Raw genomic sequence first — 25,737 nt, forward strand, 5'->3', positions numbered from 1 at the left:
TTTGTTTAAAGTGTTGACTTCCAGCATAACTAAAACATTTACATCACATTAGTAATTATTAAAATTTGTTATGTAGAAATTTTTTTTGATCTTTGCCTTCAAACAGAGGGAGTTGTAAGAAAAAAGACGGTAATTTTAGCCTACCAATTTAGAATCCGGAATCCGCTATAAAAAACGGATTCCGGATCCGGATTCGGATTCCAAAATTGGGCGGATTCCGGATTCGGATTCCGGATCCGGATTCCCATCACTAATTTAAATAATATTGTATTGTTAAAAATGTATAATGATGAAACTTGATTACAAATCACTCACTGCATGCCATTGATATACAGAATAAAAAGTATTTTTAATACATGAAGGTAACTTTCTTAATTGCTCCGTAATGTAAAAAGAAGGGGGGGGGGAAGGGTGACACTTTTTGAAACCAAAACTAATAGGTAAGGGAACTCAACTAGAAAAGAGTTACAGCACTAAAATTTGGCATGGCAGTTGCTTTGAAGAGGTACAATAGTCCAGTGCCTTTTTTAAAAAAATATCTACGTATTATTACAATTTTTTTTTCTGTATATCAGTGAAAGTTATTTTTATTTGAAATCATCCCTTTTTTATACCACGTTGAACACTTTTACTCCATAATCACTACATTAAGACGTACAATAACAATAAATTGACTAATTATTATTTCAGATTACAATGAAAAAAATAAGAAATGTTTAAGTTGGAATCTTACATAACTCCGTTAATCTTGAGTCGAGTGGAGAAATATGTAAAGAATGTTCGCACAGAAGATTCTCAGGTTAATAAATGTTTTTACTTTTAATTACATTTTTATATACACTGTTAAAAATCATTTATGAAACTTTTACATTTGTGTTTAAATTACCCCCCTCCCCCATTTTCATTAAAAATATAATTTTTAAAAAATTTGGGGGAGTGTAATTTTTTCTAGGGGTGATTTACCTTGGGAGGATGGTGGTAACCTCCCAAAATATAATTATAAACCTTCCCAAGGTATATAGGAAGCTACCTTGTAAAGGAGAACAAAGTGGTTCAGGGGTTAGCGAGATACTTCGGTACAAACAAACAGATAGACATCCTGTTACTTTATTAATAGGATAAATAATATCTGTCATAAAAGTTTCATATACGGGTATTTTTCTATTGATTCTTCATATAAAACACACAATATTCTCCTGTAATAATATTTGTATAATTGCATGTATAGTTGAATAAGTATAGATATACGAAATATGTTTTTTTTTTATAAAGTCATTTAGCAAATTCACGTGAACCGAAGGTGGACTACAAACTTTTTTGAAAAAAATCTCTTACATTTTGTTGTATATTTGATTTTAATTTGATGTTTGGTTAATTACGGATTAGAAGAACAACGCAGTTGTTGTTGGTTGTAGGAATTACACATATTATATAACTAATTTTCATTCTTGAAAAAGATAAAGCCATTATACTCAAAAATATATTTTGGGGGAGGTTACCTTCATCCTCTTCCAGGAGAAATCGCCCCTGGAAAAAAAATATCCCCCTCAAAAAAGATAGATTTCAAAACAAAATGTAAAGTGGATGATATGCTGGTTGGTTAAATCACCTTCAAACATTTATCTTAATTTTAGGTTTCTCTTTGGGGAGGAGACGTCTCGCTGACCAACCTTGACCTGCGTTTAGATGTATTAGAAGAGGAATTTAGACTGCCATTCCGGCTTGTGTCCGGTCATATTCATGAACTACAAATCCATGTGCCTTGGACACGACTGCAGTCCGAGCCTATAGTGCTCACTATAAACACAATAGAATGTGTTCTGAAGCTTCCAGATTCCGGGGAGGATGATGCCAGGACTGGATCTGTCAGCTCTGGAAGTATTACCAGCCAGGTATACATTTTTGTTTTAGTATTAACATGAAGAAATTTTGCTTTAAACATTTTATTATCTGTTGTATGAATGTGAATTAGAATTGTAAAGGGGTAGTTTCACGAAAGGCATTTGAACTTAATTTAGTGAACCGCATATTTTTTCCTGGTTAAATGGTTAAACTACATTTATATGGCATATATTTGAATGAATTTCAATTTTCTACCACGTAGTTTTTAAAATATCAAGACTTGAAAATCGTCTTTAAAATTGCATATATCACAAAAAGACGATTTTCAAGTCTTGATATTTTTAAAACTACGTGGTAGAAAATTGAAATTCTTTCAAATATATGCCATATAAATATAGTTAAACCCATTAATTAGCAAAAAATATGCGGTTCACTAAATTAAGTTCAAATGCATTTCGTGAAACTTCCCCTTTGAAATTATTAGTATATTTTCCCTTTTTCTTAAAGGCTTTTGTACTAAAAGTATGTATAAACTTTTCCAAACAAATAATTTTTATTTATGGCCATTTAAGTAGATGCTTGAAAAGAGAGTATAAATCTTCCCTTGTTTAAATTATTTTATCATATGTTTTTAAGGATTCCGCACGTAAAGCTCGCCGTAGTCGAGGTGGGGAAGAAGCGGCTGCGGCTGCCTCACCACCTGGTTATGTTCAAAATCTTGTCAACAAAATTCTTTCAAATGTACAGGTAGGAATCTTTTATATATTACAAAAGGTGATAGGTCCAAATCTCGTCCCGACACCGCGTCATAACCAAAGACGTTAAAAGTGGTTTCTACTGCTGCTATGTCAGGTTCGTGACAAAAATAGTAAGAGTAGGGAAAATGCCTTGGCCAAATATAGGCACAACTCATTACCATTCACAGTTAGAACTTTCAAACAAAGGTCGTGCAATCAGAGGGCTGGTTGTTTAAAGTGTAAAATAATGCACACCAATTAAGCATGATTCGGTACAGAGATACACCAAAATAAGATCTCGTGGTGTATCCCATCTTCATAGGCTATTTTTAGGCTTCTATATTACAAATTGGTTGACTTTTGCGGCGGCTTTTGCTGTTTTCTGCGGCAGGGACGATAAAGGCGAATTTTCTTCGCAGTTTCATATTGCTTTAATTACAATCAATAAACTAAAACGGGCCGAGTTATTAAAAGCTAAAGTCCTCCTCCTTCCAAACAAAATATTTATTTTAGATCGTATGCAATAATTTGATCCTGAAATACGTGGAGGATGATCTAGTTCTGAGTATAAATGTGCGCCACGCCTCCTTGGTTTCCGTGGACGGAAACTGGGAGCCAGCTTTTACAGAGCTCTCCGCTCCGGAGCTGACTCTTCGCAAGCTTTTGTCAGTTTCTGATTTGACTGTTTGTTTGGACAGAAGAGGTCCCCTGGGCAAAATTCAAGTTTATGAGGTAACTTTTATAATCCTATAATTTGACAACTTAAAAGATAATGAAGTTTTTCTAAGTATTTTGTAGAACGAGGATTCTCTACTAATTAAAAAGATAATTATGAATAATGTCAATAAATGTTATGTCAATTTGTTATATTTTCTGTTTCTTAACTTTTATATAAGTAGGGATGGCAATCCGTATATGGAATCCGGATCCGGAATCCGCCCTATTTTTTGCCAATTTTGGAATCCGAATCCGGAATACGTTTTTAATAGCGGATTCCGGATTCTTAATTGGTAGGCTAAAATTAGCGTCTTGAGTTTTTTCTTTCAACTCCTCCTCTTTGAAGGCAAAGATTTCATCATTATATATAATATCTTTTAAAATCTGGTTCGATTCTCGGAAGTGAATTATAGAGAACACCAAGAACATTGATTTTTAGGACATATGTAGCACTTAATTTTAAAAAATATTCTTTTAAAATATTGCTAGAATCCGGAATCCGCAGGGAATCCGCCACTTTTTTGACGGATTCTTTAAGAATCCGGAATCCCAATCTGGCCCAAAAATTCGACGGATTGCCATCACTATATAAGACTCATATAGCACAAAAACGTTAATCTTATGATATGCCACAAGAAAATGACATTTGTGTAACTGCTTCATATAATTCTATAATTAAAAATAAATATCAGAGAAGCACCGCAACTATTAAACAATAACATGCTTAATTATGGTCACCTAAAAAGTTTTACCGTCTACATTTTGGTTAAAAGATGTTTGCCTAGGCATATAGACATAATGATGTCGGGGTGTCTTTCCCACTTTAAATCGGAATACTCTGGCCTTTTTAATCTGATTTTTAAATATGTTCTGGGTTATATTTCATAGCATTTAATATACACCCCCCCCCCCCCAACACACGCCCTTTGCACGCCACTGATTCAATTGAAACATAATCTTGTTATATTTTTTTCCAGGATCCAATATTATATCGATGTTACCTGAGTGTACGAATATCCTGGCTGTACAGATCATTATTCAACAAGACTGCATTTAGAACTTTATTTCATTTACATGCCGACAAATTAGAATTCAGCATTACAAATAAACAGGTATGGTAATATTTATAATTTTTTTATTTTAATATCCGCTGAAATTTGTCAATAATACGATGCGATAAATAACTATTAATTATAGCCTAATTTACTTACAGCTTATAATTTAGCATTACAAATAATAACTTGATGTAAGAAGATTAAACAATATTGATAAAAAATATATGAAAAAGACTTTAGGTTGAATATATGAAAGTCATAGATTAAGAAATATTTGTTAGATGAATTCATAAATTACTTTTAATTTTAATATACCTATCCCTTTCTGTAAGTTTAAATTATACCTATATGCTAAAAATTTATCTTTGTTCAAAACGGTTCTTTTTGTTAACTTTTATGTGAAATATGAATAATATCCCTGAAGGGACTTGCATGCTAACTTTTTATTTGAATATTTATTTAGATAGTTCCTCTGTATCGGTTATATCAGATGTTACTTGTGATAAGTTCTCGTCCCAATGTTCCTCAAGAGGGTGGTGGCCTGGATGGGGAAGATGATAAGAATCCGGAGGATAAGGAGAATAATGATCAACTGGATGATGGAGATTCTTACACCTTAGGTAAGTCTTCATTAATATAAGCTGACTCACAATAGACTGATAAAAAGACGAAAATTACTAAAATTTTTAATCTTTTTCATATGAATATTAAAGTAATAGAATAGAGGGGACATGAACTATATGTAACTCTGTACACAAAGCGGCGACCCTGTCCCGATTTTGTATTGGGTCTTTGTAACAGTTAATAGCCTAGTCCCTACAAGAGAACAGAAAGCAAGAAAGCAATTTGCTAATCAGACTAAAAGGGTCTAGACTACTTAGGCCAGGTAGTTGTCTGCATTTTACATATATACTTTACCTATTCATTTATTCTAATGGAAGCAGTTAACAAAAATAGGTATAATAGTTATTTCTCGCATCGTATTATAAACAGATTTCCGTGAATATAAAATGCCTTCGGCATCTCGGGGTTAAAAAACTTGTTTTAATCTTATGATTGTATATTATATTCGTAGAAAACTGGATATAATACGATGCTAGACATATTTTTTTCGTATGGATGAGAACCGGTTTTAATCCACCGGATATTAGTCGGTTTTGAATAAATACGAGAAAATTAATTAAGTTACTGATTAACTTGCAATTATTAAACTTTCAAAAAATCCTACCTGCACCGATTGGTTAAATATTAGAGTGTCATTAACTATTAACAAATCTTAAATAACAACACACTAGAAACTTCATATACCTTTAAAAATTAATTACGTCGCTTTGAAGTTTGTTTCTTTGTATCGGATTCTAACTTTATATTTTATGTTACAGGTGGCATTTTATGGACAGTTGGGTCAACCGTTGGGTCAGCACTACTGCCGGTCACATGGGATGACGAGGACGATCAGGAATATCAATATGAACAACAACAAATGACCAATCAACAAAATTTGACTGAGGATATTTCAACTAGTATTGCTTTTGCTATTAAGGTACTCAAAGTTGATTTGTAAAAATGCGCATTGTTTTTTCATTTAACATTTGAATTAATTAGTAGTCCAGCAAAAAAAGTTAGTCTTTAAATAGTTTTCTGTCCGTTCTGCATTAATGTATCGTTTTTTTGACATCTGCGGCTTAAGGCCATTAGAATTTAGAACTTGTTTTTCTATATACGGTTCAAAAGTCCATTTATGTAGAAATACCTAGTCATTTTCATGAGATTTTATTATTCTTTTAAATCCTTAATGTTGTTAGATAAAATATTTGGTTTAATATTTTCTACATTTTTTTTATTTTCAACTGAATTATCTTAATTTTCTTTTTATTCAGGATATTGCCTTTACACTGAAGACCAGTCGTTCAGTCAAGAGTAAAGGCTTGTATGGAGGATTAAGAAACATTGTCAACCCTTTCATGTGTGTGACCATGCAGGGGCTAGCCCTCCGGCTGTCAAGCCTGGGCCATGACTGGGTCAATGTTCAGGGAGGCATCACACAAATAATTTGTACAAAAACAGACCAGGACAATGAGAAGTGTGGCTCAGTTCAACATCCCTACCTGCTCATCGGCTGTGAAAGTGATAACTATCTGAAAGATTCTCTGTTTGAGCCAAATGCTAGTTTAGACGAAGAAAAAAGGATTAACCGAGTGGAGACAAACTATAATAAAGTTAAAAATTGGGATTTACATATGGAAAGAGAGTCAGAAAGTGCGTTGCTTGAACGTCACTCTGCTCTTGCTGTAGACTATCTTTACCAAGCTGAATATCCAACTGATGCAACACCTGAAGATATCATTAAACTTAACACAAATATGGAGCATAGTAATATTCCAGAGCGGGCACAGGGTAGAGTTGTTATTGGTCCGGCCAATGTTTATGTTGATCACAATTTTATGCAAAAAATTAATATTCTTCAAGATGCAATGCTTGAGATAGACGCATCAGGCACAGGCAACCAAATTGAAACTCCCAAATTAGAAATACCATCCAAAGAAGAAATTGACAATCTTGAGAATAATAACCCATTCAAAGTATTTTCTCTGACATTCCTTCACCCAACTATAAATGTAGCAGTTAATGGTAAGACCAGCCTGGAATGTGGACTGCGTAACCTTGTGATAACCCAGCGGTCGCCAATGTATCCCCTGCGTAACGTCAAAGTTGGCTCAATGATGCATCCACCTAGTCCAATTTTACTAAATAATTGTCACAGTTCCATAACTCTTATTGCCACAGAATCATGGGCGCGGCTACAGCAAGAATCAAACCAGTGCTTCCAACTTGCCGCCGTTGAAAAATTTAAAATTGTACAAAGAACACTTTTGTTTCAAGATTATTGGAAGAATATTTATCAAAAACAGGGAGAAATCAACATTGACGTTGATCAAATTGAATCGTGGATATCGGCAAATGCAATACAAAACTTGCGGTCATTGTACAAATCATTTGTTGCAAGAAAGACTCCAACTCCAGGTTTAAGTGACTATGAATCCAATGTGACAGATGGACAAATTATTAACATGTCTGCAACAAAACTTTCATCTGCCTTTACCTGGACAAGCAAGATGAACACAATAGGCCTTTCCATAGGTCCGACACAGCTGAGATACACTGTTGTACCTCCAGGTTCATCACACAAGCCAAAATATTTTGTTTTCTTCAAGGGACATCCTAGCGTTGCCAAGCATGCCGACAGTTATGGTGTCAACGGCAGTGATTGGCTACATTGTGTTCTCCAATATCCAGCAAGCGAAGATTTACAATTTGTCACTCCAATTGTATATTTTAGATTAAGCCGGACAGAGTTGCTATTATTTACATCCGCCGTACCTATACTTCTAGACCTGTCTAAAGGGTTTGACATCGCTACTGATGAAGCATCAATCCAAAAAGTTGATGACAGTGGATTTAAATCAGCAAATGAATCCTTTGATCAAAGATCCGAAAGTAAAGCTCCTGAAACGAGAACGAGTACTGCAAATTTAGGGGAGTCAAATCCAAGTGTTGCCAGAAAATCAATAGTCAAAGAAATTTACACAGATTTAATTAGAAGCGCAATTGTCAACGTCAAAATGGACAGATTTAACATCTTCATTGTTGAAAGCTTAAATTTCACCTTTGCCTCAGAAAGTGTTACTGAAAGCTTAAACAAAATAACAAGTTTAAAGCCTTGGTTGGGAATTCTACGCGTTGGGCTCCCCCTTATACAATGCACAAACTCAAATGTTCAAGTAACTGTGGACAGCCTTGCACAGTTTCCTATCCTGTTCCCGCCAACTATCTGGATAGCTGGCAAGAATACTCTTCCTCTGGCCCTCAACATGGATGGTTTCGAAATTGATATTCTGGAAAATAAACCTCTTCTTATGCCAGTTTCATTTAGGTATTTATATTTGATATTTTTATATAACAACAAATTCTTTGATTGTTGACGCCTAGCCAAAAAGTGTTAGTTTCATAGGGAAGCTTTTGAGTGGTCCTAGAATCTAAATTAGGCAACTTCCTTCAGATAATGAAAACAATCAAAAGAAATCAAATTTCTTTTCCATTAAACTTTAAATATTTAGCTACTTGAAATTACTGAATTCATTTAAAATTAGACCTAGTACATTTAATTGAAAATATTAGCAATCTATTTTATATTCAAAAATAGATATTAAGTATTGTACTAGGCCAGAATCAAGAGGGCCAGTATTTTGAACTATAAAGGGGGGGGGGGGGCACTTTGAACAGCTATCTGTGGGATGAAAATGGAAGACATCTTTTCTGCAAAATCATTACACGTTATTTGAACGGTAATATAATATACCTAAAAAATATTACAATTAATAAAAGGTAAATTATATAAAAAAAAAATGAAAAATTTAAGAACTAAATTTCAAAAAACCAAAATAATTTAAATTTTAGGCACAAAGCATAGGATCTTAAGTATCGAATTCCTCATGAAGGTTATGGCATTAGACCAGAAAGAGGCCAGATTTGCCAAAGGAAATACCATCAAAAAGGGTTGATACTCCGGGGACGTCACCATAGCTTTGTCCTTTGGGATCACAAGTAAAGCATAACTAACATAATTAACAAAGATCTGAAACACATTAACTATAGTTGACTCTTTAAAAAAAAGAAACTAGGTATTTGCTTTTACTTTAAAAGAAGAAATAAAGGTTAAGTAAACTTTGAATTATTTTTAAATTAAATAACATATAATTAAATAAAGAGATTTAAACTAAAATCACTGAATTAGTTGACGTTGAAACCTTAATTGTCAAGAGACAACTGAACAATTGAAAGAAATAATATTGAAAAGTAATATTACAATGTAATAGAGAAAAGGGGGGGGGGGTAGTCAAGTACAAATGAGTTGGAACAAAACAAGTTTGATGAAACAAGAAAATTTGTACTTTTAAACTTCCAAAATGAAATGGTTGTAAAAACCGGAATCTAAACACAAAATCTAGTTTGAGCTTATTTGAAAAGGGTAAATTAATATGACAGTGTTCATACAAAACATATAATATCATAACACATATATGTCAAATAAGAGCAAATAATGCAGTCAGATGTTACAAAATATTGGTAAAAAAGGGGATTGATACTTTTAGTGTCATTTCGACTACAACAAGTATGATTGAAGCTTAATTTTTATATAAAATATCATAAATTATATAAATCTATTAGGTGTACTCTGAGCCTGAACAGACTTCAGAAAAACTCGAGTGCTTCTTTTGTTCTCCACACAGACTTCTCAACTGTGGAAATATGTCTAGACGAGGAACAGGTTCCAAGGTTGCTTGGCACTCTGGACACCTTGATAAATATCTACGGTCAGATGTCAGCTGACGCCTCCATGGCTAACGAGGAGCCTGAAATGATTTATGTCAAGTCAAGTACAGCGTCACAGAACATTGTTCATCACAGTGTCAGGTGAGATCTTTAGTTGTCTTGGGATGTGTCAGGTTTTTTCCTTTTTTTGTCAAGTTTCTAGCTTTAGTTTTCTGGGACGTGTCAGGTTTAATATTATGTTTTAAGTTAGTACAGCAAGGGCAGTTGTATCTATGAAATGTTTGAGGCATACCTACATTTTTTTTATGTTATTCTTAAAGTGACACTTTTCATTAAACATAAGGAATAAGACAATGGACGATAATTTGATGATGATGAGCAAAATTACTCCTTCTGTATATTAGAATTATTTGTTGATAAGATAGTAAACTGAAAGTTTCAACCAATCAATCAAACTGCAATCATTGGATTTCTTTTCCCTTACTTTAAAACTTCCCCTTCATCTACCTTAATGAAGTGATGATATAAACCTATTTATTTTAATTCTTACTTTTTATTATTAAAGTGCAATTAAATAATCGAAATATTGTATATTTAGTTCTGTTTCTGAGTATGGTGGAATTTCTGTGACTGTAAGCCAAGACACACAAGACATGAGATCAGAAAGATTAGGTAAACCTGTTTTTAGACATAATGTTTGTGTCTTTATTTTTATAATTGTTTAATATTTATAAACATTCCACAACTTTATAATTTATTGATGACCAAATCGAATTTTAGGTAACAACATGGTTTCAATTTGGCTGCAGTTTACAATTCCTAACCTTACCTACAGAATCATTGGAAGAACTGGATTTACAGTACCTAAACGACTTTCCATCTGTATGGAAGATACATCAATATCTCTAGACAGCCAGGCAGCTTATACTAAAATATCACTAAGAATGAGGAAAATGTCTAGTTTGAGCGAAGAGAAAGGTGCAAACGATGAATGGACAGAATCCAGTCAAATGTTGATAGTTTCCTGCAACAGAGACCTGTATCCAGACCTGCATACCTGGATAGCTGGATCTGGCACGCAGGAGAGGTCAGACGATGGTTCAGACAGCCTGGGCGGCACAACCTCTCCACAATCTTTAACAACAGGATTCTTTAATTTTATATTTACCCGCGCTGAAGTTAAGAATATTCACAGAAGGTTTAAGATGACAAGTTCTGATCACTTGTCAGGTTCCAGGGATCAGGACCAGCAGGATCCAAGATATCTTTCTGAGATTGATATTGAAGTTTTTCCCCTGGATGTATTTATTTCTACAGATTGTATTGATATGCTGAGCCAGGTTCTGTTGCCTTTTATAGAACCTGCTACAAAGCCATCATTGAAAAATGAAGAAAATGAATCAAAAAGAACCAGTTCTAGAGATTCTCTTGCCCAACTTAACAATAACACTCTTCCACTAATGTATGTGAAAGCAAAAAGTTCGAGACTTTATATATTAAACAAAACTCAGGAAAACACGCCGAACAGCCAGCCAGATGTATTCATAATTGAGCTGGAATCCTGTAATGTGACATCTCAAGTTGATAATCCAATATCAAGAATAATTGTTGATCAAAGGTTGTACTACAAGTCTGCAGAGGCTGGCAGCCTCGAGTTGCCTGGATCAAATATTGAGGACAGACAATATCAAGTTAGCCTTAACAATTTCAGTATCTATACTGCTCTTTGGAAGGTAAATAAAAATCATTTTACAATAATACTAGCTTAGTAGCTATCAATCTTAGGCTTTAATATTTTTTTAAAATCAGAAAATACAAAATATCCGGGGCCCATTTTTTAAAGAAAGGGGTAGTGGTGGCCAACTGTAAAGATCATGTAAGTTTATGTTTTCTAATCCTGTTTTAAAGTCTTTAAAAAAAAACTAATGGATCTTAGCAATTGTCCCCTCACCCTTTATCAGAATCATATCATTAAATTTTTCATGTGCAATAGGATTTTTAGCTTTTTTTTATCTTAACAATTGGTACTTAACAAGTGCAAACGGTTTTTTTAGCTTTTATCGATTCTGGTGGTCTGAAATTTTCCGAACAAGATTTAAGTTTATTACTCATGCTAATTTCAACTATAGAATTAAAACTTAAATGCATTTTAGGAGATATCTGAGGAACAACATAAACCTGAGAAAATATTGTTACGAACCATGTCTGAAAATCCAGCCCTAGAATGGAATAGTCTAGACAAGACACATGATTCTGTCAAGTCAAGACCAAAGGTTCAACCAATTGTGACGGGAATCAACTCTAGATTAAACTTTGCCCCTGCAATTGTTTACAGAAAAGTTATGGATAAAAGGTTAGTGTTCACTTTCTTTGATTAAAAGGGGGGGGGTTTTAATGCAACCATCTCGTAATCAGTAAGCAAATGGCACATAGAATTCGAATTTCGATCTGAACTTTTGCGTGAGTAATCCTTGGTAGGTCTATTTTCCCTAAAGCCATTTCCTCACTGATTACGAGATGGTTGCATTACCCCCCCCCCCCCTTTTAATAAAAAACAACCAATAACATTCTTTAGTAAGGCGACAACCTTTTCGTTTTCATACATGTTTTTCATATGTTGTGTTTAGCGTCTTGTGTCGTTATAGTTCTATATTTTTAAGACCAAAAAATTTAGAAAGAGAGAGAAGGGACATTGGGCTTATTATTACACTAGTCCCCAAAGTTTATCATTCGTTTTCTTATTCGTTGGCTTCACAACTTTGATTTGTTGTTTCATAAGTTGAGTGTTCAAACGTTTCAGTCACTGATTTTAATCACTAGTAGTGGTAATTTTTTGTATCATCATACAAAATTTATTTATCGGATGGATTTATCGGCCATTGTCTTATCCCTTAATACCCCTGAAAATATTCCTACTTAACTAACATTGCATTTAGGATTGAAGACAGAATGATTGGAGGAATATCATTAGAATGGAATACATTATCAGATATAACATTATTCTTAAGTATTCAACAGATAGCTGCCGTTAATTCTCTGACAAGTGCCATGACAAACATAACAGCAAGCAAACAGCCAGACAACCCAGTACCCAGTCAGGACAAGGAGTTGTTACAACAAAGTCAGGTGCCAGTTGAGGTACTGGTCACCAGCAGAAGTTTTAAACTAGTCCTCTACTCGGAACAAAACCTTGAAAATGGGGAATCTGCTCAAAGATATTTTGTTGAGGTCAGCATAGAACAGCCCCATCTATTCTGTTCTATTAGCTCTGGTGTACAAGAAGTGTCTCTGTCACTCTACACTTTACACATTGCTATACCGCCTAAGGAAAGTTCATTCTTGTTATGTATTTAGTTAATTGAAATTAAGGTCAAAATATTTTTATGAATATCTACCTTTCTATGTGTTTGGTCCTACATTTCAAAAAAGCTTGGTGTTGGTCCCTGGCATGTTTAAAGTTTTTTTGGTTTGTTTAGGTGACTAAAGTAAATAAAAAGTAATTAAAAGAACAATTTTGAAAATCCATAACAAGCAATATCTTATTATAGAACCTTAAAACTGAAGATATTCCAAAGCTATCAATGGACAAAGTTTTTACAAATGTGTTGCTTGATTGTGGCAACGGTGAGCCGGACCCTATTTCTGGAATACGTCCTCCCTTACTTTCAATCAAAGCTTCATCAATATTTTCTGTAAATCCTGCTGTAAAAGTTGTACTGGGAAGAGAAGTTAGAATAAATCTAAATTTAAGAGTCAAAGATCAGTTAGATGAAATAATGTTAGCGCTGCAGCCACAAAATTCTACCGGGGACTCGGCTGCTAACATAAATGATGATACAGCAGTTGCTAAACCTAATCAAATATCATTTGAAAGCTGTAATGTAGACGTTACATCTCGTCCAATGAAAGTCAAGTATGAAAATGATGTTGACAGCATAGGATTTAGCGTAGGAGCAATAGCATTAAACAGCATTATCACTAAAGAAACTGATGGAAAAGTAAAGATTAAGTCAGATTTCTCACTGGATGAATGCATATCTTGGCTGGAAAGTAGAAATAAAAGATACAGATTGATCAGTCCTGTTTGCTTTGCCTTTAACTTTGCCTTCTATTTTGTCAACCCTAACTATGTTCCAGTCAAAGGTTTTGCCAGAAGTAATGTTGGCAGAATGGTTATTCATATGGGACCTCAACATTTACATATCATAAACAGAATTATTGAAAGTACACAGACACTCGTCAATTCAAATACAAAGACAGTTGAAGCAAATGTCAGTCCCGAAAATAAAACAAACCAACCTGAAGATGGAGAACATTTCAATGATGACCTTCGACTTGGTACATTTACAGTTTCAAATGAAAAGGATAAAAACTTGCCCTCTCCATATAAGGTTGTTTACAACTCAAGCTCAATAACCTGGACCTATCCCAGACCTAGAACCTTGACCAAGCTCATGATTCTTCCCCTACCGTTGACCTCTAGTGTTAGTGCCCTGCCTGCCGGCACAGAGCCCACTGTTGACTGCCAGCTTCAGTTTTGGTCAGTTCATCGTTTGTCCTGGATTCATTATGCAACATTTCAACTTGATGAGTGTAATGTTGTTCATGTGGACCTACCCTTGTATACTGACAAGAGAAAGTGTGAATTTTCCTGTACCTGGAGGATTGAAATGGTGGCTGCTGGAAATAGCAGTATTCTACCTGAAGTTCCATGCAGTCTGTTATCAGCAATACGTGTGGATTCATTCTACTCTTTGTTTCACCAACCACAGTATCAGTTTATCTTTGATGCGGATCAAATCCAACTTTGCTTATACAATCAATTTTGTCCAGATACTAATTATAAACTACCTGAAAATCTGGCAGGATTACATTTGAAGCTAAACCCTCCTTTCCAGCAAAACTTTCTGTCTGCTAGTCTAGACAAAATATCCAGTGAGATAAGTGTTTGGAATTTTCAAGAAGTTGGAAGTACAGTGAAGCTAGTTGCCAAAACTAGGGTTGGTGTGAATATAACTGATTATTTATTCTTGGGAGACCACAGGATTATGAGCACAGGTGAAATCTGTACAAGAATCCAGAACGAGGGCAAGTTTGTAGATATTTTTGCCACGGTGCCAAATTGTGATCTCAACATTGGACCATTTGGTCTTCACACTCTCAGGTATTTTTTAAATTGAAACTTTTAACAAACACACTTACATACATTTGCTGTTTAAAGCCCTTTTTAGTATTCAAAATAAACACCGTATATTAGAAATATAATATTTCAGGCAATCTAACAGTCTATGGAGTGACTCTTTGAATGGACAACCGGAAAAATTTGTTCCAATTACCCAGGTACTATTTGCTTTAGTTTTTTTATTTATAAATATAAAAACAAAACTTAGATGAAGAAATCATTCATCATCAGGCGCATCTCTCTTTTTGACTGTTGAGTCCAGAGAATACGGACACCTTGTTCCTCCATGAATTTCTTTTTTTTGGCAAGTGCTTCAGCTTCTCCCCATGTTAATTCCAAATCAAAGAGGTCCTTTTCAGTGCTCCGCCTCCAGGTCATTTTTGGTTGTCCCCGTTTACGTTTACCAGTGGTGGGGTTCCATTTTAAGCACTTTTTTGGAAACCTATTTTGTTCCATTCTGAGCACATGTCCTAGCCACCTTAGTCTTTTATATTTCACTTCTGCTTCAATACTATTGCACTTCGTCTTAGCATGCAGCTCAATGTTTGATATTTTGTTTGGCCAGAATATTTTGCAAATTCTTCTTAGGCAGCTATTGTGAAATGCATTAAGTTGATTTGTTTCAGTTTTCACAGTTCTCCAGCATTCAGCTCCATAAAGAAGAACTGATTTCACATTACTGTTGTAAAGTCTGATTTTTGTTTTCAGAGCAAGTTTCTTTGAATTCCAAACGTTGTGTAGACTGTTGAAAGCAACCCTAGCCTTATCAATCCTGGTCTTAATATCAGCTTTTGAGCCATTTTCGTTGCTGATAACACTCCCCAGATAGGTGAATTTGTTGCTTTGTTTCAATTGTTCACCATTTATTGTTATATTTTGATCAGGGTTTGTAGGTATATTCATAATTTCGGTCTTCTTGACATTGACAAAGAGCCCGACTTGTCCTGCATATTTGACTAGTCTATCTGTTTTAGCTTGTAGATGTTTGATTGTTTCTGAAATCAGTGCCAGGTCATCAGCAAAGTCCAGATCCTCTAGGTGTCCTAGTATGCCCAGCTGGAGACCACGTTTTTTGTCCTCTGTGGTTTTCTTCATCACCCAGTCAATGACCAATATAAATAGAATAGGTGATAAAATGCATCCCTGTCTAACTCCAGTGCTTATTCTAAAGAAATCAGATGTCTTATTGTTTCCAACTGAAACACAGGCTTGGAAGTTGTCATAGAATTTAGTTATCATAATTATCATCTTTTCAGGTATACCATAACTTCTTAGTATTTTCCAAAGTGTTTGTCTGTGTATGGAGTCAAAGGCCTTAGAGAAATCAACAAAATTTACATGGAGTGGCTTGTTAAATTCAACACATTGTTCAATAACCGTCCTAAGGGTGAAAATTTGGTCAACACAGCCCTTTCCAGCACGGAATCCAGCTTGTTCTTCTCTTAGTTTATTGTCAATTTTCTCATCAATTCTGTTTAAAATAACTTTACATAGGACCTTGCTTGGGATAGAAAGCAGCATAATTCCTCTCCAATTATCACAATTGTTCAAATCTCCCTTCTTAGGTAGTTTTATGATTATACCTTTAGACCAGTCCGTTGGTATCTTTTCTTGCCTCCAAATTTTACCAAAGAGATCAGTTAGAGTCCTAGCAGAAAGATCTATGTCTGCCTTAAGCATTTCGGCAGTTATCAAGTCAGGTCCTGGTGCTTTGTCATTCTTTAGACTATGTATAGCAGCTTTAACTTCTTGAATAGTTGGTGGTCGTGTGTCTATGTCTATTTCATGTCCTGGTTCTGGTTCAGCAGTAATTTCTGGTTCAGGTCTGTTCAACACTTCTTCAAAATGTGATTTCCACCTTTCAGCAACTTCTTTTTCTGTAGTGAGTAATTTACCATCTTTAGCCCTGATAGTTTCACCACTCTTTTTGCTATATTTGCCACTTAATTGCTTGGTTATGTTGTATACTGTTTTCATGTTACCAAAGTCAGCTGCTCTTTGGGCCTTTTCAGCCAGATTGTCAATGTAATCTCTCTTGTCTTTCCTTGTGCACTTTTTGACTTCTTTGTCTTTAGCAGTATATTCAGCTTTTAAATTGCTCATGTCAGCCAAATGTTGAGCATTATGGATTTTGTTTTTGAGCTTCTTTCTCTCTTCTATTTTGATCCATGTTTCTTCAGAGATCCAGTCCTTTTTCTCTGGTTTCTTGTGTCCTAGGATTTCCTTAGCAGTAGATTGAAAGTTTTCTTTAATTGAAGTCCATGTGATCTCAGTCTCGTCATTTAGGTCCTCTAAGACTTGAAATCTATTTCTGAGTTTTAAGACAAATTCATTCTTTATCACAGGGTCCTTTAATCTTGAAGAATCATATTGTCTACCAATCTCACTCTTTTTATCATGGCCAGTACGCTTCAGCTTTAATTTAATCTTACTGACAACTAGTTCATGGTCACTAAATATGTCGGCTCCTCTGTAACTCCTACAGTCTTGCATTGACTTGACCCATTTTCTATTGATCATAATGTGGTCAATCATGTTTCTTGTTTGTCCATCAGGCGTTGTCCAGGTATATTTGTGAATGTTTTTGTGTTGGAATAGTGTACCTCCTACAACCATATCATTATTTAAACAGAATTCAATTAAAAGTTCTCCATTTTCATTTCTTGTGCCTATACCAAAGTGTCCCATTGCGTTCTCCACTCCAGTCCTGTCAGTTCCTACTTTAGCATTCATATCTCCAAGAACTAGGCACATGTCATGTTTGGGTACTGAGTTTCTGATTGATTGCAGTTGATCATAAAACTCTTGTTTTACTTCTCCATCTTTGTCATTTGTTGGGGCGTAGCATTGGATAATAGTCAACTTGCAATGCCTTGATTGGAATCTAGCCTTAATTATTCTGTCTGATATAGGTTTCCAGTCTATTAGTGAATTGACATGTCGTTTTTGAATAATTATAGCAACACCATACATATGTTGGCTTTCATGACCAGAATAAAGTATTAGGTGGCCATCTTTGGTTGTAGTTTGTCCTTGTCCTGTCCATCTACATTCCGCAATTCCAAGTATTCCAATATTGTAACTTGTCATTTCTTTAACTACTTGGGCTGTTTTAGTTGACTCATACATTGTTCTAACATTCCAGGTTCCTATCTTACAGCTTTGCTTAGAACTTATTGGTCCTGTCATCAAGTTGATAGCTTCCTTTCGGATTTGACCATCATCTTTCATATTCTCAGTAAACTGAGCATCAGTTCCAACAGTTCTTGTTTCATGTACACCTCTGGCTGTGTGAAAGCCATAAGTGTTTGAGGTTCTGTGGGTGTTTTCGCTAACTGTTGGGATTTTTACAGGTAGGATAGTTAGTCCTACGCAAACCTTCCATATCCCTGGAAGGAAGGGTGACTGGTAAGGGAAGGGACGTCAATATCCCCCAGTACTTCAAGAAGTACCTCCTGCCCCGTGAAGAAATCATTAGTTTTGATTATTGAAATATTTTTTTAAAAATGTTTATTTCATTTTTTTTTACTAGATGCTAGTTGTGAACGAGACAAACATCCACATGCATGTTGGTCAGTCAGGAACAGACCAGTGTATACAAGTAGGTCCCAGAACAGTTATTATGTACGCCTGGAGATCACAGCATGCCAGAACCCTGCTCAGAATTTCAAACAATATTAATCCAATGCAATGGTCAGAAACATTTAGCGCAGATGCTAGTTCAACGCTTATAAAACTACATGATGGTACAACTGTCATTGTTTCTGTAAAAAAGATATCTTCAACATTGAGAACAATAACTTTACAAGGCCTGCTGACTGTTACAAATCTTCTCAAAGACCACTTGGAAGTAAAACTAAATCAAGTTAGCACGGATCAAATATGCGGAGGGTTGGAGCGTCCTGTTAACTTTTTGACCAACGCTGAACAACCTTTAGAAATCAGAGCCAGGCTTTTGGGTCAGTCTAATGAGTGGTCAAATGTGATAAATCTCTCTGAATCCCCACAACCGTTTCTTCTTAGACTTGAAATGAAAGGCAAAGAATTTTTACCCGCCTGGATTCATGTAACAGTTGAAAATTTGACAAGTAGTTGTTCAAGAATATTGGCAATTTTTGCCCCAATGTATGTGATACAATCCAGGGTCCCAGGCAGCTTAATCGCTTCAATTCAGACAAAAACTAAAACTGAGGATATCAAGCTGACAGGATTTAATACCTCTACCCAGATAAATATTCTCCAACAGCAGGGCTCGGCGTTGGATCACAATTTTGATCTGTCATTTAAATTAACCGAGGATGGTCCAAGTTCAGCACCCTGTGTGCCTGTCTCGTGGAAAGTTGTCCAGGAGATTCGTTCTCTTGATGAAAGGGATCTCACCATGGAAGAAACTGTCACGGAGATGAAAGAGTTGATTGAACATAAACTGTATTCTGATCCATACTCGCATCTGTCTGACTTCAAGGTTATGCCGTCAACAACGGACTGCAAGGTAAAATTGTTTTTAATTTTATTTATGATCATAATAATAATATATCCATTACACCAGTAATCAATAATAAGCTGGAAAACTCTCGTCTCATAACTTTAAAATCATCTGGAAGGAAAGGAAAAGTATATTCCTAGTCATCCCCTTTTGATGCTTTAAGTTTAATTTAAGAAAATAAGGGTTAATTTCAAAAAAATATTATAACAGTTAAAAAATAAGGCTTAACCGATCAGAAACAGGAATTACTAACTAATGGTGGACAGACATCCTGTTGATATAGCCGTTCAAATATATAATTTTCTGTTAAGGTTAATTTTGAAGCCATCCATACTGTTACAAACACGCTGATGATTCAAATTCAGCCCAAGCTCCTGCTCGTGAACCATCTGAACATCAAGCTAACTCTACATAATGGAGAAGATTCTTTTGTGTTGGATCCGCTGTCTTTGATGAATGCACAACTTTCTAATAAGATAAGGTAAGGGTTTTCTTTATTTCATTTAAATATCAGTTTTGGACTATGTAAAAAAAGATGCACTTTATATCAGCAAAAATTGTAAGTAATGGTATGGGACGAAATTCTTTCAAAACATAAACATTGAAAATTATATAGTTTCTTTGAAATGATAACTTAAGATAATATACTTTACTTACATTCACTTTTATAAATAAACACATTAATTCATTGATTGAATTTCAAAGTTTTATTTTATTATCATTATATCTTTTTATTATTTGTTCAGAATTGGCGCAGTTCTTCCCAAAGAGAGTCAATACCTGGGTCAAACCCTAGAAATATTGGACCATGACTGGACCTATGTCTCGCTGCTGCCGAGTAAAAACGAGGCGTGCCAGCTGTCTCTTTCCGGCAGCGTGGTGTATAGAATTGACTGCGGCAGTACAGCTTGCGTTATTCTTGTATCATCCGAAGGCAATGAAAATTGTACGACAAGATTTATTCATTTTAAACCATATTTTATTCTTGATGATCTTCTTGGGCTCCAACAAATAAAAGCCCGAACGGGCATCATCAGGAGGAAAAATTTAGTTATTCAATACGATAATGAAGACAAGGATGAGAATTATGAAACTGTCAGCATTAAATCTGGATCAACAATGAATCAAATATTGATGTGGAAACATTTAGACAAAGGGGATGGATCGCCAGAATATATTATCTCTTTCAGTACAGATTTGTGGCCAACGGGATTGACAGAATCGGCTAAATGGAGCCGTAATTTGGCCGTTAAACCAGACGAGAAATCAACGCGGCAATGTTTTATCCTGCGAGGCAGGTGTAGTGAAACTGGACTGGTTACAGTGTCACCCTGCATCCTGCTGACCTACATGACCGACAACCAGGTTCATATTATCATCACCAAGGATGACCGGCCACAAATGAGACTTGTGAACAGGCTCAACAGGAGTATCAGATATAGAGAGCCAAGCACTGACAATGAATATGTTATAGATGCTGCCAGCTATTCCTGGCATACCTCTATGTATCTTCAGCAAAGTTTTCCATATGTTACAGAGAAAAGGGACAAAAGTGTGCTGCAGTTCAGAACAAGTGATAATGGTAAAGTACTGAAATATATTTTCGACACTATTCAGAATTATCTTTCCAGTATGGCTTCAAAACTGATTAATATCAGGTGGATTAGAACTGGTTCTCGGCCATACTGAAAAAATCATGTATCGCATCAAAATTCAGACAATTTTCCACGAATATTAAAATGAAAAATTTAAAGATTAATACCAGTTTTGACCCCAAGGGGCCGAAGTGTTGCTTTCTTTAATACGATGCGATGAATAACTATTAAAACAGGCCTTTTAAATTAAGTTTAAGTAGACTTGCAAAATATATTTCAATAAAATCTTGATGATTGCGTAATTTTAAAAACTAATCATTGTTGTACAAAAAAATTTAATCTTAAAAAAATACCTATTAATTTCAGATAATTGGTCTGAACCAGCAAACCTTGGATACAGCCAGGAGTGCTTCCTAACTATACCTGACATTGGTGATATCAAACTGAATGTACTAACAGGCCTTCCTACAATACAGGTTGTACTGCAGCCTGCCTCCAGCAAAGAAATTTCAGCTAAAGATATTAGAGAACGGTTCAATAGCCTTACATTAGATGAAAATTACATCATCTCCGAAAAAGATTCCAAGGTAGACAAAAGATCTCGAGAACTAAGCCCTGAAATGAGTTTAGCTCTCGCGGAAGAAGATTCTCTATGTATTTTTACCATTTCTCTGAACATTCAACAAACCAATATTGGCGTCACTGATGACTTGTGTAATTTCACCAACATTCAAGAGGTCCTACGCATGACATTATTTGACCTGAAGCTGGATATTTTGCCAGAGTTGAACCAGTTTCAGAATCCTATGCAACGGATATGCTCCAGCCAATTATACGAGGCTAGAATGAGTCTTGACAATATCCAGTTGGACAACCAGATGTATGATATTGGACTGTACAGGTTTCCTGTTGTTCTTGTCAAGCATGAAAGTTCACAGGCAAAGTTTTTTGACATTAACTTTAAGTTGTCAAGATTTGAAAATTCAACTTTTGTGGACAGTCTTGACCTTGGGATGGGCAAGTTTTGTGTTTACCTAGAAGATACTCTTCTCTATGTTCTGCAAGATATTGGTAAACAGTATGTCAACATAGGTAGCACAGACCCGATACACAGTTCCTCCAAACTTCCATTTGATGTCCAGGTTCAGGTGGACTCTAATAGAAGTATTTTCTACCTGGAGCGGATTCGAGTGCGGGACATCAGTGTTCAGGTTACAGTTAATGCCTCAGTCAAAATTCACCTTGGATTAGAGGACACATTGTTGAATCTAGCCAGGTACGAGGCACATCAGCTCTGGTGTACCAGCTTCAGTCTTGGCCATGCAATTTCACGCCATTATTTGTCTGGGGCTCTGTTCAAGGCAGGATGGGTTCTGGGGAGTCTGGATGTTATCGGCAATCCAGCTGCTTTTACCAGAAGTGTACAAGAAGGAATCAAAGATTTTGTTGCCCTTCCCTTTGAAGGCATTCTTAGGGGACCTTGGGGATTTTTAGTTGGCCTCACGCAAGGTTCCTCCAGTCTTGTGAGACACGTATCAGCCGGCACAATAACATCAATTACAAATTTTGCACAAAGTGTGTCAAGAAATCTAGACAAGTTGAGCCAGGATCCAGAGCATTGGACTCGCAACGAGGAGGCAAGAAAACTAAAGCCCAGAGGAGTTTCAGAGGGAATTATATTTGGATTGTCTAGTGTTGGTGTCGGGCTACTTGGCGCATTCGGTGGTCTCGCCCACCATCCCCTACAAGTTTTGTTGACTGAGGGCGTTTCACCAGCTAAGCTAGTTGCCAGTGTTGGCAAAGGTTTGATTGGCATGGTAGCCAAGCCTTTAGGTGGTGCTGCCGAATTTATTGCTCTCACAGGCCAAGGATTGCTTGTCAGTAGTGGTTGGACAAGGGAACGACAACATGTGCGCAGCGCTATTCCAAATTTGGTTGTAGACATCAAAAGCTCGGTCTTGAAGTATGACTGGAACTTTAGCGGAGCTGATGACTTAGTTTTATTTGCTTGTGACGCAAGTCTATACATGGAAGATACCCGACAATATTTACCCGTCACATGTCTCGTCACCAAATCAAAGCTTATTTTAGTTAATGAATATGAGGATACTATCCACCAAGTGCATGCAATTGAAGAAGTTATGATTGAAACATCCAAAGAAGACCCAACTCTGATAATAGTTCTTGTGCTAAGAGAGGGGGAATGGGATGAGGATAAGCTAACTCAAGCTAAAGACAGAGTTGCACAATTTGTACTAGATTCAATCAGATTTACAGAAAATCAATCAAAGAAAGGAGAATCAAGTAGAGATGTCCATGAAGATAGTCTGGTGCCCGTCCACAGGCCTAATAGTCTGCCCAGGCTGCAGATAAAAGCAGAGTATATGCTGTACATGAATCATAAATATATGGATTGGTTTTCAATTATGGTAAAATGTGCCAAGCAAGCTTAATTTTACCAGGTTTAGGTTAGAAGTTAATAATATTAATTAAATTTTATTGTAGTCTTAATTTTAGCAATATTTATATGTATTTAATTTACACATTACTTATATTTTATCTTATTTAAATTTTTGTTTAGTTTTATTCTTTGTAAAGGGGGGGGGGGGTTTAATGCATCCATCTCGTAATCAGAGAGCAAATGGCACTGATTACGAAATGGTTGCATTAACCCCCCCCCCCCTCCCCTTAGAAGCAATGATTTTATCCTTTATGTATTATTTATATGATATGTCAATAACTTAGGATGAGTTTCAGAAAAATAATTTCCATTGAAACTTTACCTGAGTATCATTTTGTCCTGTTATTATTTTTATCTTCGAAAACAACGAAATTTTATTGACACCTATTTTATTTTCTGCAAAAATTTTAATTTAAAAAGTGCCTCAAATTATTGTATAATAAAAAAAATATATTTTTCATTCTAAAGCTAATTAGAAAATTCTTCTCTACAGACCTTTTACTGTTTGATGCCATTAAAATGAATGTAAAATCGGTTTACATTTTATACCCTTGCATCGACTTTCTACAAATTCTAGGGTAGTGCGGGGTTAATGCGGTAGGGGGGTCTAATTCTGGTCACTCGACCAACTTTTTTAAAACCGTTTTTTAACGGTGTTCTAAACGTTTGCGAGAGATCTTCAGAAAAGCAAAGTTGTAGTTTATTGCCTATACTTTCATTTCTTACTTTAGCAAATTTTTGTCAGATCACTCCTTCTATGATTTTTTTGCCCTCAAAAAGTTGCAAAAAAATTGCAAATTTTTTTTTTCAAAATAGGCCATGTTCAATCTAAAATTGTGAAAAAATGGTAAGTCCTATTAACCCCCGGGTTTTTGTAAAATGAAAGATATGGCATTCATTTATCGTTTGCAATTGGAGGCGTTGTTCTAACTTGATTTTTTCATAATTTTTTTTTCGTCTCAAAAAAAGGGTCTATTCCGGTCACTTTTTTTTACTTTTTTTTATTACTGTATTTATAAATGTATAATACCCTAATTTTTTTTTAGGTGATCTGGAAGCATGAACAACCCAAATGCATGACCTAAGCTTTAATCATTGCCTTGCCTGTTGTGTGATGTACATTACTAGTCATTTTACTGCTTGTATTATGTCATGTTTTGTTGCCTAAGCTTTTCAATTTGTAAAGACATTAAAAATTTTTTAGACACATTTTTATAGTAATGGGAAGAGTATATCACCCAAAGGAACTCCTTAAATATTTGCCTGAAGATGTATCAGCTGCATTGGCTCATGTAAGAAGGGGTATGTCTTTTAGAAAGACCGCTAGAAGATTTAAAATTCCATATGAAACCCTTGCATCTTTTTCGTATAAGAGGGTGTTCGCGATTTTTGCGCAGTTTGGATTTTTTATGTCAAATCGGCTAGGATTAAGCTAGAAAGGTGTTTAAGGTGTCTATAGAAAGCTCTTTGCATGTCCTAACAAAAACTCCCCAGGATATGGGTTCTATCTCCAAGATTTAGAGTACATATTCAAGATTTTGTAATTTCAAAATTCCTGTTGCATAAAATGTGTTGAAATATTAGAGTTAGACCCCATATCATTTCAAGTTAATTGTCAGGCATGTAATTCTGCATCTTTAGACACCTTAACCATCTTTGTAGGTCAATCCTAGCCAATTTGAGACGAGAAAAAATGTATCAAAAACTGCTGTCAAAACTGGCAGGATTTTTAAAGTTAAAAATTTTTTGGGAAAAAATCACTTTTTTCAATAAATTCCAAGACCTGCGAATCAGAAATTGCCTCTAATTTATGTATAAAGCTTAAAAAAAACCTAATCATATAATAAAAAGTATGATTTTTTAAAAAAGTTTGCATGAAAAAAATCGATGTTTTTTTGCGATTTTACCGACTTTTTTAAAATGGGCAAAATGTGGTCAAAAAATTTTCTGATCTGCATGCAACTAGTACCGTTAGAAAGCTAATGACCTCAGCTTTCTACTCATAGTTTAAAATGTTAAAAAAAAATATTTTAAGGGGGTGTTCCACCCCCCCAAAGTCAACTGACCGAAATAGCCCCACCGGTGGGGTTATTCCAGTATAGGCCAACCGCCGCCCTTAAAACCGATTTTTGACCGACTTCTAGTTGCGAGATCTTAATGGGACCAAGACAGGCTTCTTCGTTATTGCCATATCGTTCATTTGCACTCTTAAAAACCGGAAAAAGTTTTTGGGAAGTATGTTTTTTTTTTAAGTTGAAGCAAAAAATTGACCGGAATAACCCCGCACTACCCTATGATGTTTTATACAATAAAAACACTTATGTGAAG

General features: G+C 35.3%; 1 protein-coding gene across 1 annotated transcript; it reads left to right on the forward strand.

The window, feature by feature from the left end:
- Positions 1-669: 669 nt before the first annotated feature.
- On the forward strand, positions 670-23,544 carry Vps13B (vacuolar protein sorting 13B). The gene is made up of 20 exons (XM_080155362.1): positions 670-799; positions 1,635-1,892; positions 2,479-2,589; positions 3,093-3,311; positions 4,274-4,408; positions 4,815-4,971; positions 5,734-5,894; positions 6,232-8,285; positions 9,581-9,826; positions 10,284-10,357; positions 10,466-11,418; positions 11,839-12,038; positions 12,622-13,031; positions 13,144-13,151; positions 13,234-14,849; positions 14,959-15,025; positions 18,400-19,359; positions 19,665-19,834; positions 20,100-20,935; positions 21,315-23,544. The coding sequence occupies exons 1-20, from the start codon at positions 713-715 to the stop codon at positions 23,399-23,401; spliced, it is 10,809 nt and encodes a 3,602-aa protein (XP_080011488.1). The 5' UTR covers positions 670-712; the 3' UTR covers positions 23,402-23,544.
- Positions 23,545-25,737: the final 2,193 nt, after the last annotated feature.

The sequence above is a fragment of the Acartia tonsa genome, chromosome 4, assembly GCF_053477335.1.
Source record: "Acartia tonsa isolate MP-2025a chromosome 4, ASM5347733v1, whole genome shotgun sequence".
NCBI classification, from domain to species: Eukaryota; Metazoa; Arthropoda; class Copepoda; order Calanoida; family Acartiidae; genus Acartia; species Acartia tonsa.

Excerpts from the sequence above, each read along its gene's own strand:
- Vps13B (XM_080155362.1), top strand. The coding sequence starts at position 713 with ATGTTTAAGTTGGAATCTTACATAACTCCGTTAATCTTGAGTCGAGTG. Across the intron at positions 2,590-3,092 it reads AAATTCTTTCAAATGTACAG|ATCGTATGCAATAATTTGAT; the intron begins GTAGGAATCTTT and ends TATTTATTTTAG. Across the intron at positions 4,972-5,733 it reads TGGAGATTCTTACACCTTAG|GTGGCATTTTATGGACAGTT; the intron begins GTAAGTCTTCAT and ends TTTATGTTACAG.